The following is a 13765-nucleotide window of genomic DNA, read 5'->3' on the forward strand; positions in this document are numbered from 1 at the left end:
GGAGAAAATATTTAGCGCGTATTTTAGCGCTGTCAAGCCACAACCACCAGCCACATCGAACTTTTCTTCGATGTTCAAAATTATTTCGCCCGCTCGACTTTCCTGCAGCAAATTCTCGAATTTGTAACTGCGCAATCCTGCGCGACCACAACAGCTATGGGTACCGGTAAGAAGGAAGCCAATCGCAAGATTAAGCAGGGGAAGGTTGGCGATGGCATGGCCAATGTCAAAACGAAGGGTGAAAATTTCTACAGGTATTTCCGTCCACCGCTGCGAAGCTTATTGCGACAAAAGCTGACAATTCTGTTCCGCAGAGATGCAAAGAAAGTCAAGTCCTTGAAACGATTGACAGAAGGCAAAGCTAGACACAATGCTGCTGGTGATATCGTACAAGCTGCGAAGTTCCAAAGCAAGACCCTTCCCTCCGCTAGAGTCGAGCCAAACAGAAAATGGTTCACGAACTCGAGAGTTATATCACAAGATGCCCTCGCCTCCTTTCGAGAAGCTATGGCTGAACGAGCATCCGATCCATACAGCGTCTTGTTGAAGACAAATAAGCTACCAATGAGTTTGATCCGAGACGGGCAAGGAAAGAATGGACTCAAAGAGCACCAAGCAAAAATGGCTGTGGAAGCATCGCCTTTTGGGGAAGTCTTTGGACCCAAAGCTCAGCGAAAGAGAGTCAAGATTGGAGCCAGTTCCTTGGAAGATCTTGCGGAGCACAGTGTGAAGAGTCATGATACTTACCTGGATCGTCTCGAACAGGCAAAACTGCTCAGCGGCAACTCTATCGAGACGGAAGCGGTCGGAGAGGCTGCTGAGATAGACGACGGCCAAATTACCAGCGCCAGAGAAGCTATTTTCAGCAAAGGCCAAAGCAAGCGGATATGGAATGAGCTGTACAAAGTCATCGACTCGTCCGACGTTGTCATACATGTTCTGGATGCAAGAGATCCCCTGGGCACTAGATGTCGGAGTGTTGAGAAGTACATTAGGGAAGAGGCACCACATAAACACCTGATCTTTGTTCTAAACAAGTGCGATTTGGTGCCTACTGGCGTTGCTGTAAGTTTTCTTCCCTCCATAATCATTCCCCCCCGGTTCCATCGTTAAGTCAAGGCTCCTTCTGCATTACTTGTGCTCTTCGCTATGGAAGGCCGTCTGTTACAACTTTGGTAGATTGAATCCGTTCTCGCCGCCCTTGGTTCTCGGACCTCGGGCAGACAACTCACCGTCTTGGGGAGTCTGTCGTACAGAGTTTGGGCTTGTTTCGTTTGAGTTGAAGACCATTTCCGCTTTCCAGTGGCTTATGGTGGTTTTCTTAGTAATGATTCATACATCTCAAAATGTGAAATACTGCAATATTGATTTCAGCATATCTTTGAGGATTATTGCTAACAATTCAATGATAGGCTTCTTGGGTTAGATTTCTCTCGAAAGATTATCCTACACTCGCATTCCATGCATCCATTACCAATTCCTTTGGCAAAGGTTCCCTCATTCAACTTCTCCGCCAATTCTCTTCCCTCCATTCTGATCGTAAACAAATTTCAGTTGGATTCATCGGATATCCAAACACTGGAAAATCATCAATCATCAACACACTCCGAAAGAAAAAAGTCTGCACGGTCGCCCCTATACCTGGCGAGACCAAAGTATGGCAGTACATCACTCTAATGAAGAGAATCTACCTCATTGACTGTCCCGGTGTTGTACCTCCAAGTAGTACAGACACGCCGCAAGATATCTTGTTACGGGGTGTAGTCAGAGTAGAAAACGTGGAGAATCCAGAGCAGTATATTCCTGCAGTTCTCGCAAAGACCAAACCACAACACATGGAGCGAACGTACCAGATTAAGGCCTATACTACACATATCGAGTTCCTTGAGTTGTTGGCTCGGAAAGGTGGAAGGCTACTACACGGTGGTGAGCCAGATGTCGATGGTGTGGCCAAGATGGTATTGAATGACTTCTTGCGTGGTAAGATTCCTTGGTTCACAGCACCACCTATCGTTGAAGGCGCGGAAGAAAAGGGTGTTGAGGGCCGTCAAGGAAGACTTGGGGAAATGGGCAGAAAACGAAAGCGAGACGATGAATCCGTCGCGGACACCTCGATTGCAGATGTTTCGACACTTGGTGGAGATGACGCACAGGATGCTGAATTTGAAGGCTTCAGTGATGATGGTGGTGCGGAGCTTGACGATGTTGTGGGTGATGTTGACGAGGCATTCGGACTCGATTCAGAAGACGAGGAGAGCGATGTTGAATTAGATGGCGAGGAAGACAGTGAGTCAGATGGCGATGGCGGGCCCTCGGAGCAATTGCAAGAAGAGCTACATGATCGTATCGACGACTCGAAACAAGACTCGAGGAAACCTTCAAAGAAGAAACGTCAAAAGACTTGAAGAATAGAATAACAATCAAACTTTGATCGCCAATAATTTTTAAAAAGAGCAATGAATGTGCATATTCCGATTTTGTCCAGGGCCTTATCTAGCTTGTCCCTAGCTCCGAGTTTCCATATACATATATACTTTCCGTTCAGCCTCATGGACTCCATCCTTCCCAGCACAGTGATTTGCCACCCCGCAATGGAGATTTCTGCACTATTTTAGCTCCAAGTGGGGCAATTTCATCCCAACCTCAGCTAAACATCAACATCCTTCACCACAACCCTACCGATTGAGCGCTTGACATACTTCCAATGGATCACAATGGCGTCAACGACATATGCGGCTACGAAAAGGACATCGAAAATCAAGCAAGCTTGTGACGCTTGCCATCTACGAAAAGTGCGATGCGATGGTGACAAGCCTTGCGCGAACTGTCTCGGGACGGACCTGCAATGTACCTATCTAGCTGTACCGAAAAAGAAGGGGCCGAAAGGCAAGAGGACAGCTAAGAATCCTGGACCGAAGCCAACGAATTTACCTTACCTCTTGAACCAGATCCCTCGCCCTGTGCCTCCACCACGTGATCAGTCTTTTGGGGTGAAAGAGACTTTGGGATTCAATGCTGGAAGTTTACCACGCCAGCCAGAACCAGTGCCAGCCCAGACCATACATCTGCAACCGCCTGTACACCTGGGAGTGGTCGAAGATGCGAGAGCGCAAGAGAAATCCGCGTTCCGACCTTCTTCCATAGTGACAAAAGACCTTCTCAAGACCTGCCTAGATGCATTCTTCACTCACAAATATCCGATCATGCCAATCCTGGATCAAGAAGCGGTATACCTCACACTTTCTGTCATTGGAGACAATCCAGAGCAGTATGCTTTGATGACAGCTCTCTGCTCTGTAATTGTCTTGCAACCAGAGATTCTGAAATCGGCAACCGGTGAAGGACAGCCAGATCAAATGAGAGCAATATCGTGGCCATCATCCGAGTTCTTGATGAAAGAGACTTTACGAGCAAGGCAGTTCTGCGACCACTTTGAAAGTCCCACGCTAGCAGCTGTTCAGACTCCTTCTTCCTCTTCGCAGCCCTCTTCTGTCTTGGCAAAGACAATTCCGCTTGGTTCTACATTAGAGAATCTATGACTATGCTACAAATTCTACGATTACACGAGGAAAACGCCTATTCGAATTGCTCAGGTATCCAGTATGCTACATACTGTCGGAGGACTTTCTGGCTTTTGTTCATCACGGAGCGAGCATATGCCTTACAAAGACACCGACCTCTCACTCTGCAACGGACTATCAACCTTCCGACCGTCGATCCTGGGCCGGAAGCTACCATACTATCAGGGTTTCTTGACCTCGTCTCACTGTTCCAGAACTTTGACGACACCTTCCTGTCATTGTGGAATCTTTCGGAAACAGATTCCCCGGCGCCCACACAATCTCTTGTGCAACTTCAAGATATCTTGAAATTTGCAATCCCTAATGTATCAGAGAGGACAGAGATACAGCAAGCAGATCTTCTTGTCAGCAGACAATGGTTGAAGACCATGGTTTGGCAGCTCTGTGTGCGCAAAGGACTGCTATCAAGTGCTTCAACAAACGAAAGCATGTCATTTCACTATCCTGTGACGATTGCACGCGACGTGGTTCTCGTGTCCAGGTTACTACCACCCAAGGCATTTGAGGCGAATGGAGTGGGGATACTTGAGAAAGTGTTCGATATTGGATGTAGCTTGGCTGATGTCCTCTCCCTCCATCCCAACTTTGCCAACATTTCTGCCTTAGAAGTCGGACCTAGAGATTATTTGATGGAGTTGGTGAGAATACTTGGAACAGCTCCAGGAGGAAACAAGTATCTGAGACTGCTTGCATCTAAGGCTGATGAGTGTCTCGGCGTTCGCATCCGAGGCAGTCTTTCGGACAGTGAAGGTTCTGATCGAATGATAGTGGAGGTCGAAGAGGAGGATTTCGACGATATCCTTGACGATGAACCAAGCGGGAATATGCATACCGAAGGACCGGAGATACCTGATATACCACCTATCACGCCGACACTCTCCCAATCAGCTGATGACGTTGAGTACATGGGCAGCAGTACATTCTCCTCTGCGCCTAGTATGTCGATGCCAGACGTCAGAGCAAAGCTCTTCCCTCATCCAATAGTATTTGCCGCGCTCAATAGACGAGATGCAGAGCCGAATTTATTCACAGATTCTTGGCAACAGTGGGACTCTCATCCTGGAATTGATGTCCCGAGACAGGATGGAGATGCAGGCTGAACTAGGAGTCGGAGCCGGACTTGCCAAAGCCTTTCAAACAAGACAGGAGAAATTGGTCTTCCATACTCAGTTCCGTTCAGTCAAGTCAGCGGACTGAGGTATTTCGATTTCAGCTATTCTCCATCCGACATCCTGGCGACTTCTGGTTTCCAAGGAAACGAGGAGGAACCGAACACGTTCCTTTGAGCGAGACAGGTATCTTGCATAGGTTGATGGAAGTTTATCTGACTCCCCACTACGCAACTCGCTGCATTTCTTCTTGAGGATTCAAGAATCAATTCCACCTACAATGAAGCACATGAACATGACTGCCGGGCGAGAGGACTTCTGAGCATGGAAGAGCTGTGTGAAATATTGAGCGTGCTTTTCGCACCAGGATAATAGGTATCCAAAGGAAAGATCGCAATCTCCAAACCTAACACGGATTCGTCTACGGAAGTGATGATCAAAGACCGGAATATTTGTTGTTCAGATTTGGTTTGAAGTATGATCGCCAATTATAATATATATCAACTCCTCATAGCGCGTCAAACTCAACCCTTCCTGAGAGATCTCCATGCATTCGTTTTCTCCAATCAATCCACTCAAATCTTTTAGAAGCTCTAATTTAAAGAATGATCTGGACATCTCAGCTGCATAGTGGGCCTTTAGCTCTAGCTCTACCCTCATCTCATGCTGGCACACTCTGTGGAGTGTGGGGTTTAGACAGCTTGGCTTGTCCATAGTGTTGAATGGTTAGCCGTCAATCGCCGGATGTGGCTTAATTTTAGCTTTGAAAGAGTGGTAGCAACCAATAGGGTGTTTTTGAGAAGAAATCTTAGCGGGTTTCCGTTTCCATTGCCTGGTAGGTCAATTATAGTGCCCGCGAGCGAACTTGCCACTGAAGCTCCACTCAGGGGAAATTCTCGCTTGAATTAACCCCACTAGACCTCTCAACTCATCATGACCCCACACTTCTCCATATCTGCATATTTATCTGCCTTCACCAGGGACGATGCACTCCGAAGCTCGAGTCAGATGGTACGAGAGTACATGCGAGATCTTTAGAGGCTCTATATGGGCGATTTCTGATTGGTGGCTAAATGCATTCAGCCGAAAGATAATATCTTCTTATGAAAACGTCGTGGAGTCTTGTTCTATGCATATTCCATTATTTTAATTCACATCGATACACTGTCGGTCTTGTCATATGAATCTTTGTATTTGATTCCAGGTGATACTGTGTCTCTTTGGAAGTGAATCATCATTTACTCATCACTCTATAGACTTCGCACCTTTTCCTAGAATATCTTTACTTCGTCTTCAAACATTTTCGGCAACTCTGTACGATCATAGATAGAGGTGCATTCTAGTCCGAAACGATTTAAAATGGAGTTCAGTCGCTTTCGACCAACACCACACTTCATCGCACCCCATTCTTGGATGAACGACCCATGCGGCGCAGTCTACATACCAGAAACCCGAGAATATATCCTATGCTACCAATGGAACCCCGGAACTGCCGAAGGAGGGAACTGTGCTTGGGGTATGGCAAAAAGCAAAGACCTCGTCACTTGGGAGGATTGCTCTCCAGCACTCAGAAATGGACCAACTTACGACCGCTTAGGAGTCTTTTCAGGATCCATCGTTTCGAGGGTGATTGATGGACAGCGAGTACTTTTCTTGTTCTACACTAGTGTCTCAGCTGTCCCGATACATTGGTCGAAAGACTATATCGAAGATTGCGAATCACAGTCCGTGGCATTTTCGAAAGACTTTGGAGTGTCGTGGCATCGATATGAACATAATCCCTTGATGAGAAATCCTCCCAGAGAATCGAGGACAACAGGATGGAGAGATCCTTTTGTATCACCATGGAAAGGTCTCTCGGAACTGCTTGGAGTGGATCCAAAAACAGACTACATGATGATTGCGTCCGGAGTGAAAGGTCACGGGTCAGAGTTGCATCTGTACCAATCAAATAATCTGCTTGACTGGAAGCCAGTGTCGACAATTCTCAGTGTCAAAGCGGGGTCTAGAGTATCATCAAAGAGCAATCTGAGATTCGGCATGAATTTTGAATGTGCGAGCTTCTTCAGTATTGGGCAAAGACACTACATCATTGTTGGCGTTGAGGAGGATGAAGGTAGCAAGTATCACAATGGGCATTACTTGATGTGGCTTTCTGGTCAGCTGATACTGGAGGATGGTTTACCCAAATTCGAGATCACGAGTCATGGCCTGCTGGATCATGGTATCTCATACGCTGCTCACATATTCCGAGACTCGGAAGGACGACTTATCCAACTTGGCTGGGCAGATGAAACCACGAAGCAAAATATCAGAAATAAGCAAGGATGGGCAGGTTGCTTAGCTCACCCGCGGGAACTGTTCGAGATATCGAGGCCAATTACGGAAGATGGCAAAGATCTTGATATTTGGGACGTCGATGAAGAGAAAGGTACAATGACCACGCTCGGAGTCAGACCTGCGCCTCAACTTACAAACCTTCAACAAAACACCAAACCGACATCATCACTTGAGTCGATATCGACGATTCGGTCCAAAAACTACCGGGTCGAGGCGACTTTCAAAGGGCTTTCCGGTCATGAAAGATTCATTTTCAGAGTTCGAGTGTCTATTTCTGAAGTTACCAAGATTATCGTTGACCTAAAGGCGGGCCAAATCATTGTTGATAGGAGCCAATCCTCCTTCGAAAAACTCGGGACTGACTCTCCAGACTCGGGGTTTTTCACTCTTCTTGCCAGAGAAGATCTACGAATTAATATTTTCGTAGACAATTCTATCATTGAAGTCTATGCGAATGACCGATTTGCTTTGACGTCAAGAATTTATCCTTGTCTCGAGACTTCGATTGGTGCGTCGTACGATTTTGGAGGGTTTGATGAGAGAAATATTGAGCTTCTGTGCTGGGAGAAATTGAAGAGCGTCTGGCCTTTGCGGAATGATGGTGAGGGGTCACTGGACATGAAGTGTACGGAAAAAAAAACAGTAGATGAGACTTTGAAGGCGAAGCCGATTGTGATGGAAGCGGCCATCTTTGCCTGAGGGCATGTAGATTAGAAGTCCATTACATAGATACATGAGTTTCCTTTGCATAATCAACCTGCTCTATAGCCACCTTGTCGTGGGTTGTATTGCCAACCCCAAATTAATGTTTCATCTGAGTACTCCAGAAACTGTCTCTCCTCGTGCTCGCCAAACCCCTCGAGTAATGGCTTCACGAACTCATTGTCCTCCGGGTCCTGCACGAATGTCCCGCCACATAATTCAATTGCCTTGCATCTCTCCTCCATATTCAAAGCATTGAAAATCGGCCCAAGAACCCAATTTACCTGATACCAACTCTCAAGTCGTAAGATCCATACGCCACCATCCGCTGGCCAGCCCAAGAAGAGAACTTCGATTTCATCTGGGTACACAGGCCTTAATCCTGAGTCTATTGCATCATCGCGATCTTGAATACTGTGCCACCATTTGCCGCCAATCTTGCGCAACTTCATACAGAACTCATCTTCTTCCGTTGTGTTGTATGATCGATAAGTAGTATAGAAGTGGTCGACTCCAATGTAGTCGAGTTCTACGGAGTGTGCATGTTTCGTCATGATAATGCCACCTACGCTCGGGTAACAGGTTACTGTATGGGTGTAGAGACCGCGGGTAGGACTGCATCTAGTAGTGTAATCGTAGATGTCGTAATCGGAAACGAACTCGAAGTCGAAAATACGGAGACCTTCATTGGCGCGCTCGTCAACCTCAACACCTGCCTGCTCTCTATAGCGCTTGGCTTCATCTCTTGCTTTGTTGCGTTGACAATTAGAGTCGAATCTCTCGCATTCCCATTCATCTTGGTCGGCAACATGATTGTTTGATATTGCTAAGCGAAAGAAGAGGGAGAAGGCAATTAGAAGCCGCATACTGAACATAAGCTTCTTCATACTGTACGAATAGGCGGACGTGATGTGGTAGTTGAAGTGTGGACTGTTGTTGAGGTAGAAGTGTTGCTAGCAACGTTGATTTCTGATCGTCAAATATTGTGCAAGTAGCGCCAGGCTCTTAGAATTCACGGAGCGGAATTATCTTTGAAGTTCAGTCACATAACAAATCGCCATCCGAGAGTGTATAGTTCGTAGACCTTGAGTTCCATTCAATAATCACTGTACTGCTGGGTGATGTCACAATAATACTATTATCAAAGCTGGTAGGTCCATATTCAATGTTTCGTTGACTGTTCAAGTACGGCTGACCGTTAATTAGAACGCTCAGAAACTGTGATTTGTCTGAAAATTGGTGAAAAGAAGGATTTGTTTAGTAAAAAGTTTAAAAACTATAATTTATCAAGTAGTTATAATTAATTTACCTTACCTAGTTATTTATTGCGGCCCATTTATAGTTAGCCACTTGACTATTGCTTTTACTACTATCTACTTTATTGCTTACTTTATTGCTTATTTTACTATTATTTACCTTATTATTGTTTACCTTGTTATTATTTATTTTATTTTTATTTTTTGTAATATTAAAAGGAGTGAAATGAACGAGAGAGTTAAGATGAGAAGAGAGGAGAGGAGAGGAAAGGAGGGGAAAGGAAACGAAAAAAAAAGAGAGAAAGGAGGGGGCGTTTTAACCTTATTTTAAAATTTTAGTGTTAATAAAATTTTTGTTTACTCTCCCTTATTTTTTTTATTTTTACATCTTTCCTACTCATCTATTTTTTTGGGTAGTATTAAAAACAAAGAGTATCTTACTAGTAGTGAGGTGAGCAATAGTAAGGTGAGTAGTGGTGAAGTAAATAATAGTGAAGTAAGCGTTAAGCAATAGTGAAGTCTTCAAATATAGATAGGTAATGTAAATTAATTTAGATGAATGTGTCTTTTTATTTTACTTTATTTTTAAAAAAATTTATTTGATAAATCCTTTTTTTTTTATAAATTACTAGATAAATTATAGTTTTTATAAAATGTTAGACAAATCCTTGTCTCTAAGCATTCTGATTAGCGGTCAGCCGTACAAGTATGAAAAATAAGAATCTAACAATAGATACTCTGTCATTCAAGAACCAGCATCTAATTAGCGAAGCGCAAGATCTTCATATCCATTTTGGATTACTACCTGGATTTTAAACAATATTGATTAATCCCGCTATGTCTCTCCTCCACCGCATCGTCTTTTTGTTCTCGTTTTTCTGTCTCATCACCGTAACCTTTTCCGATGTGGTCGTGCAATCAGAAGCACTTCAGAGGTTCGCAAACTGCTCCGATCCGCAGAAGATTCAGATTAGAACTGCCTGGAATGAAGCTGTCCAAATAGCTACTTGGGTCAACGCGCGCATGGACTTTCCAAGTCCTCATGCAGAGCTTGCTTCTTCGGGAAACAGAAATACAATCAAAATCAACAAGATGATATTAGGGGTAAATAAATACTTCAGAGTGGGAGTCTTCGCTAACTTACTAGCTCTTATTACGCAAGCTAGCATTTATGGGCTGGCATGGGGCTGGAATCCCTCTCACTGGAGCGTTAATATAAGCTGTGTCGATTGGAAGGGTCGATGTGCACCACCAGGAAAGAAAGGTGCAGTAGCCTACACAACAAATCCTGAGACCAGAGATGGCAAAGAAGGGATATGGATGGACACAATGACATTTTGTGCCGAATTCTTCGACGAGAAAACGCAATACATGGGGTCTTGCGATGCACTCTTAGTCGAGGTTCAGAATATATACAACCGGTATGAGACTTTTGGGAACTTGGATCTCTACCGATGCTGGGGTGAGCTTTCGATAACATTATTGGGTAATATTGTTAACGTTGTAGGGTACGTGGTGTTACACGAGCTATTTCATTTAAATTCTCTCTCCCGAGTCGCAGACACGGGTCATGTTTGGGATCGCAAGGTCTGGTATTACGCACCTGGCGCAGATATCCCGGAAAGAAAAGTCGTCTATGGTGTTATCTTGTCGAAAGTTTTGGCACTTTTGCAAGATAGGAGAACTGGCATGTATGTGGCAACTAATGATAAGTGGAAAGCGCTACATTCGAGGCATTTCTGCGACTGACGTGAGGCCTTTCAAAATAGCCGATAACTTAGCTTGGTACGCCCTTTCCAAATGGGTTCAACTAAAAGGGAAACAAAGATTGTATGCCCCTTTCCAGCGCAGCGATGATCTCCAAAGTATTATGCTGATATTGATTCTAGATATCCCGGCCTGCCGCTAGCTGAAGGAGACATCTCTAGTGGCGTATTTCGCCTCTATGCCTCGCAGGATGCTAAAGGGAACTTGATTCTCAACACTACTGCTATAGATTTGGCATCGGCTGTCTGACCAATCGACTACGCATCTAGCCAAGAGACTTGTGATGACAACCCAGAGTTCTGCTCAAAGCCTATCAACTTCCTCGGAAGTGAACCTTTTGACGTTTCGCCTGCGAACTGGACTTTGCCGTTACCTGATCCTGTGGTGACCGTGTCAAGTGCAGGCCCATTTACAATGCCCCTCGATCCTAATCTTCTCTGTTATGAAGGGCTTTACATGGATGCGTCCATTCAACCGTCTGTCAGCGTAACGTTCGCAGTATTGTCGATGGAAACATTTTGCCAAGATATCGACACCGTCATATTGGATCCAAACGTCACGACAGATGTTCCGGTGCCCTATGACCCTGGCTATGACGACGATACATTACTGTGGATTCGAGCAGGCTACCAGGTTGGAGACCCCACATGTACTGGAGAGGTTTCACTGCTCTCCGATGAATGCAACCTTCAGCTGTCTACCGTTCTCACCGAATGCGGCAGCTCTGGACTATCGCCGCAGAGCTATGGCGGAAGTCGTGTGTGGGGTTGCATAAATTGGCACTTACGATTATTGCTACCATCCCTGACCAAGGCCCATACAGCTGTGTGCTTGAGTAAGTTTTTCTTTCTTTTTCCTTACCTTGAACATAAGATAATTTAATTCGTACAGTGACGATTTGCTTCCAAGCACCTGCATTTGTGGATACACAGCTGCGACAGGATCTCCAGAAGTATATCCGCTAGATCCAGCAGGTGGCTGCAGCCTGTACCTCTGAAACGCATTGCTGAGCCCTCTGCGCGCTCTCATTTTGACTTCTGTCTGAACGCTTCCCAAGCAGGGAAGTAATGGCAGTCTCCAAGTCACCAGCTAAGCTTCTTTGCTTTCACTTTCCATATCTCATGACGATACGCAAAGCACAGTACTTTTCGATCATCTTTTCTCTTCGATTTATTACTTTTTACTATCCAAGGCAGGTCTTCTAGGCCCATGTTGGCGTAAGCTGAGAGTAAGTCTAGGATTCATGGTCTGTGACTTCTTTATTTGGTTCCGAAATCAGAAATATTGGTCCAATTTTGGTCACTCAGCCATAGCATTCCTTGAATAGCAGGGAATATTTGGAATTTGCCTGAACATTAACTTATTACTCAATAAAATCGTTCATTTCAGACCTTGTGCCATAGTATCGTATTTGCGTTGAAAATCAAGAGTAATAACCCACCGCTACTTGCGAGCTATAAATGTGCACTACACCTTCAATTCCCCCTTGCCACAGATTTACTAACTAGAGGGGATTGCAAAAGGGACTTCCAGTCATGAACCATCTTCGTGTTCAACAAAGCTGCCTCCATCTCGTCCCCTCCTCTCTTTATCATCTCGGTATCATACTCGGTAACAGCCTCTTTCAAATTCATCTCTCCCTTTTGCACCTTGCTTAATGCTGAAACCAGATTTACCGCATCACAAACTGCATGATTCAAACCTTGACCTCTCTGTGGTGTCATCGGATGTGCAGCATCACCCGCCAGCGTCTCCCTTCCTCCTCTATTGTCGAAGTCAACCGTCTTCCAGTACACCAAATTATTGAACTCAACCGGAGTACCCTCTGGAGTCCACTCAATAGCATTCTTCCATGCACCCACGTACTCCGCTGCTTTCATTTTGAACAAGCGCAATCTTTCTGCTTCACCTCCGCTGAAATCTTGAGGCATAGAAGAATATACAGTTCGAAACTCCCAGTCTTGTGGGTCTGATGATCTGAGATCGTGCGCAAAGACAGCTAGGTAGGATCCATTGGGATGGAAAGCGACAGTGGTAAGGGCGGCATGTTGACGAAGTTCCAATGCTTGCGCAGCCGTGTACTTGGATCTGACATCTGCCATTATTACACCAGATGAACTTGCATCCGAACCTTCTCTAACGATCAAATCTCGGACTTTTGATCTTGGTCTATCGGTCCCTATTAACACATCTCCACTGGTACTGGTCCCATCTGAGAAATGAGCAAATACCCCATTACCATTCTCATTAAATGAGATGGAACTTAGAGTCTTCCCATAGTTCACTTCAATACCCTCACTAAACAATGCTCTCATTCTACTCCGAGAAACTCTTCTCATCCCTCCTGTGGGTAAAGTCTTCAGCAATTCTCCAGTTGCGCCGTTGTAGAGACTAAACGTATCCGTGGGTTTAGGAGTATAGTCTGGATCCGGTTGCGTAGTATTCAGTCGTTGCCAAATATTATCAGGCAACAGCGGTTGGAGCAATGGCACAGCCCAATGAATTCCCATTGTCCATTCGCGGGAACGGTATGAAGCGCTACTTTCGGTTTCAAAGATACTGCACTTAATGCCATTCTAATTCGATCTCAGTCACATGTACATATCAAGCGCTAAGGGTCGTAATCAATGATAATCAAACCTTTTTGAGACCTTGCGCAATTAGCAAGCCAGTGATTCCTGCTCCAATAACAAGGACGTGGGGGTCTTTCCCAACTTTGATATTCATATTGATCAGGGACAATTGATTTAAGAAAAACGATGTTTGGAGATTGCTTGCCTGAATGTTGCGACATTAGTGGGATGATGGGCCGATTCAAGGATATATTTAGAGAATTCCACGTGATTCAAAGTTCCCAAAAGCGTAAGAAGTCCGAGAAAGCGTCGAGGGAGGTATGGAATGAATCACTTGACAGAAACACAATGTAATAATGAGCTTTGAAAAAGCGGTTGTTGAGATTGTTACATAACCCTAGAACTCATATTCTAGATTTCGCCAACCAATGTCCTCT

At 45.0% G+C, this 13765-nt stretch overlaps 6 protein-coding genes across 6 annotated transcripts; 4 read left to right on the forward strand and 2 right to left on the reverse strand.

The window, feature by feature from the left end:
* The first annotated feature begins 107 nt into the window (after window positions 1–107).
* LY89DRAFT_683689 (NGP1NT-domain-containing protein) lies at window positions 108–2454 on the forward strand. The gene is made up of 3 exons (XM_018214746.1): window positions 108–254; window positions 315–1065; window positions 1413–2454. Exons 1-3 carry the CDS (start codon window positions 157–159, stop codon window positions 2403–2405), a joined length of 1842 nt encoding a protein of 613 aa, XP_018073177.1. The 5' UTR covers window positions 108–156; the 3' UTR covers window positions 2406–2454.
* Window positions 2455–2714: 260 nt separating this feature from the next.
* On the forward strand, window positions 2715–4650 carry LY89DRAFT_696272 (uncharacterized protein; the record flags this gene model as incomplete). Its single annotated transcript, XM_018216818.1, has 3 exons — window positions 2715–3438; window positions 3483–4331; window positions 4628–4650. The coding sequence occupies 3 exons, from the start codon at window positions 2715–2717 to the stop codon at window positions 4648–4650; spliced, it is 1596 nt and encodes a 531-aa protein (XP_018073178.1).
* Window positions 4651–5727: 1077 nt separating this feature from the next.
* On the forward strand, window positions 5728–7768 carry LY89DRAFT_505711 (Arabinanase/levansucrase/invertase). The gene is made up of 2 exons (XM_018208017.1): window positions 5728–5894; window positions 5947–7768. Exon 2 carries the CDS (start codon window positions 6050–6052, stop codon window positions 7727–7729), a length of 1680 nt encoding a protein of 559 aa, XP_018073179.1. The 5' UTR covers window positions 5728–5894; window positions 5947–6049; the 3' UTR covers window positions 7730–7768.
* Window positions 7769–7908: 140 nt separating this feature from the next.
* Window positions 7909–8322, reverse strand: LY89DRAFT_551198 (uncharacterized protein; the record flags this gene model as incomplete). Its single annotated transcript, XM_018208306.1, has 1 exon — window positions 7909–8322. A coding segment is annotated over one exon (414 nt), but the record flags the coding sequence as incomplete, so codon positions are not given.
* A 1503-nt stretch (window positions 8323–9825) lies between these two features.
* LY89DRAFT_732372 (uncharacterized protein) lies at window positions 9826–11720 on the forward strand (the record flags this gene model as incomplete). Its single annotated transcript, XM_018219671.1, has 4 exons — window positions 9826–10450; window positions 10496–10679; window positions 11025–11590; window positions 11647–11720. 4 exons carry the CDS (start codon window positions 9826–9828, stop codon window positions 11718–11720), a joined length of 1449 nt encoding a protein of 482 aa, XP_018073181.1.
* A 381-nt stretch (window positions 11721–12101) lies between these two features.
* Window positions 12102–13540, reverse strand: LY89DRAFT_717359 (FAD/NAD(P)-binding domain-containing protein). Its single transcript, XM_018218341.1, has 2 exons — window positions 13396–13540; window positions 12102–13331 (listed from the first exon to the last, which is right to left on the reverse strand). Exons 1-2 carry the CDS (start codon window positions 13480–13482, stop codon window positions 12231–12233), a joined length of 1188 nt encoding a protein of 395 aa, XP_018073182.1. The 5' UTR covers window positions 13483–13540; the 3' UTR covers window positions 12102–12230.
* Between the last annotated feature and the right edge of the window lie 225 nt (window positions 13541–13765).

The sequence above is a fragment of the Mollisia scopiformis genome, assembly GCF_001500285.1.
Source record: "Mollisia scopiformis unplaced genomic scaffold LY89scaffold_9, whole genome shotgun sequence".
In the NCBI taxonomy this organism is placed as follows: Eukaryota; Fungi; Ascomycota; class Leotiomycetes; order Helotiales; family Mollisiaceae; genus Mollisia; species Mollisia scopiformis.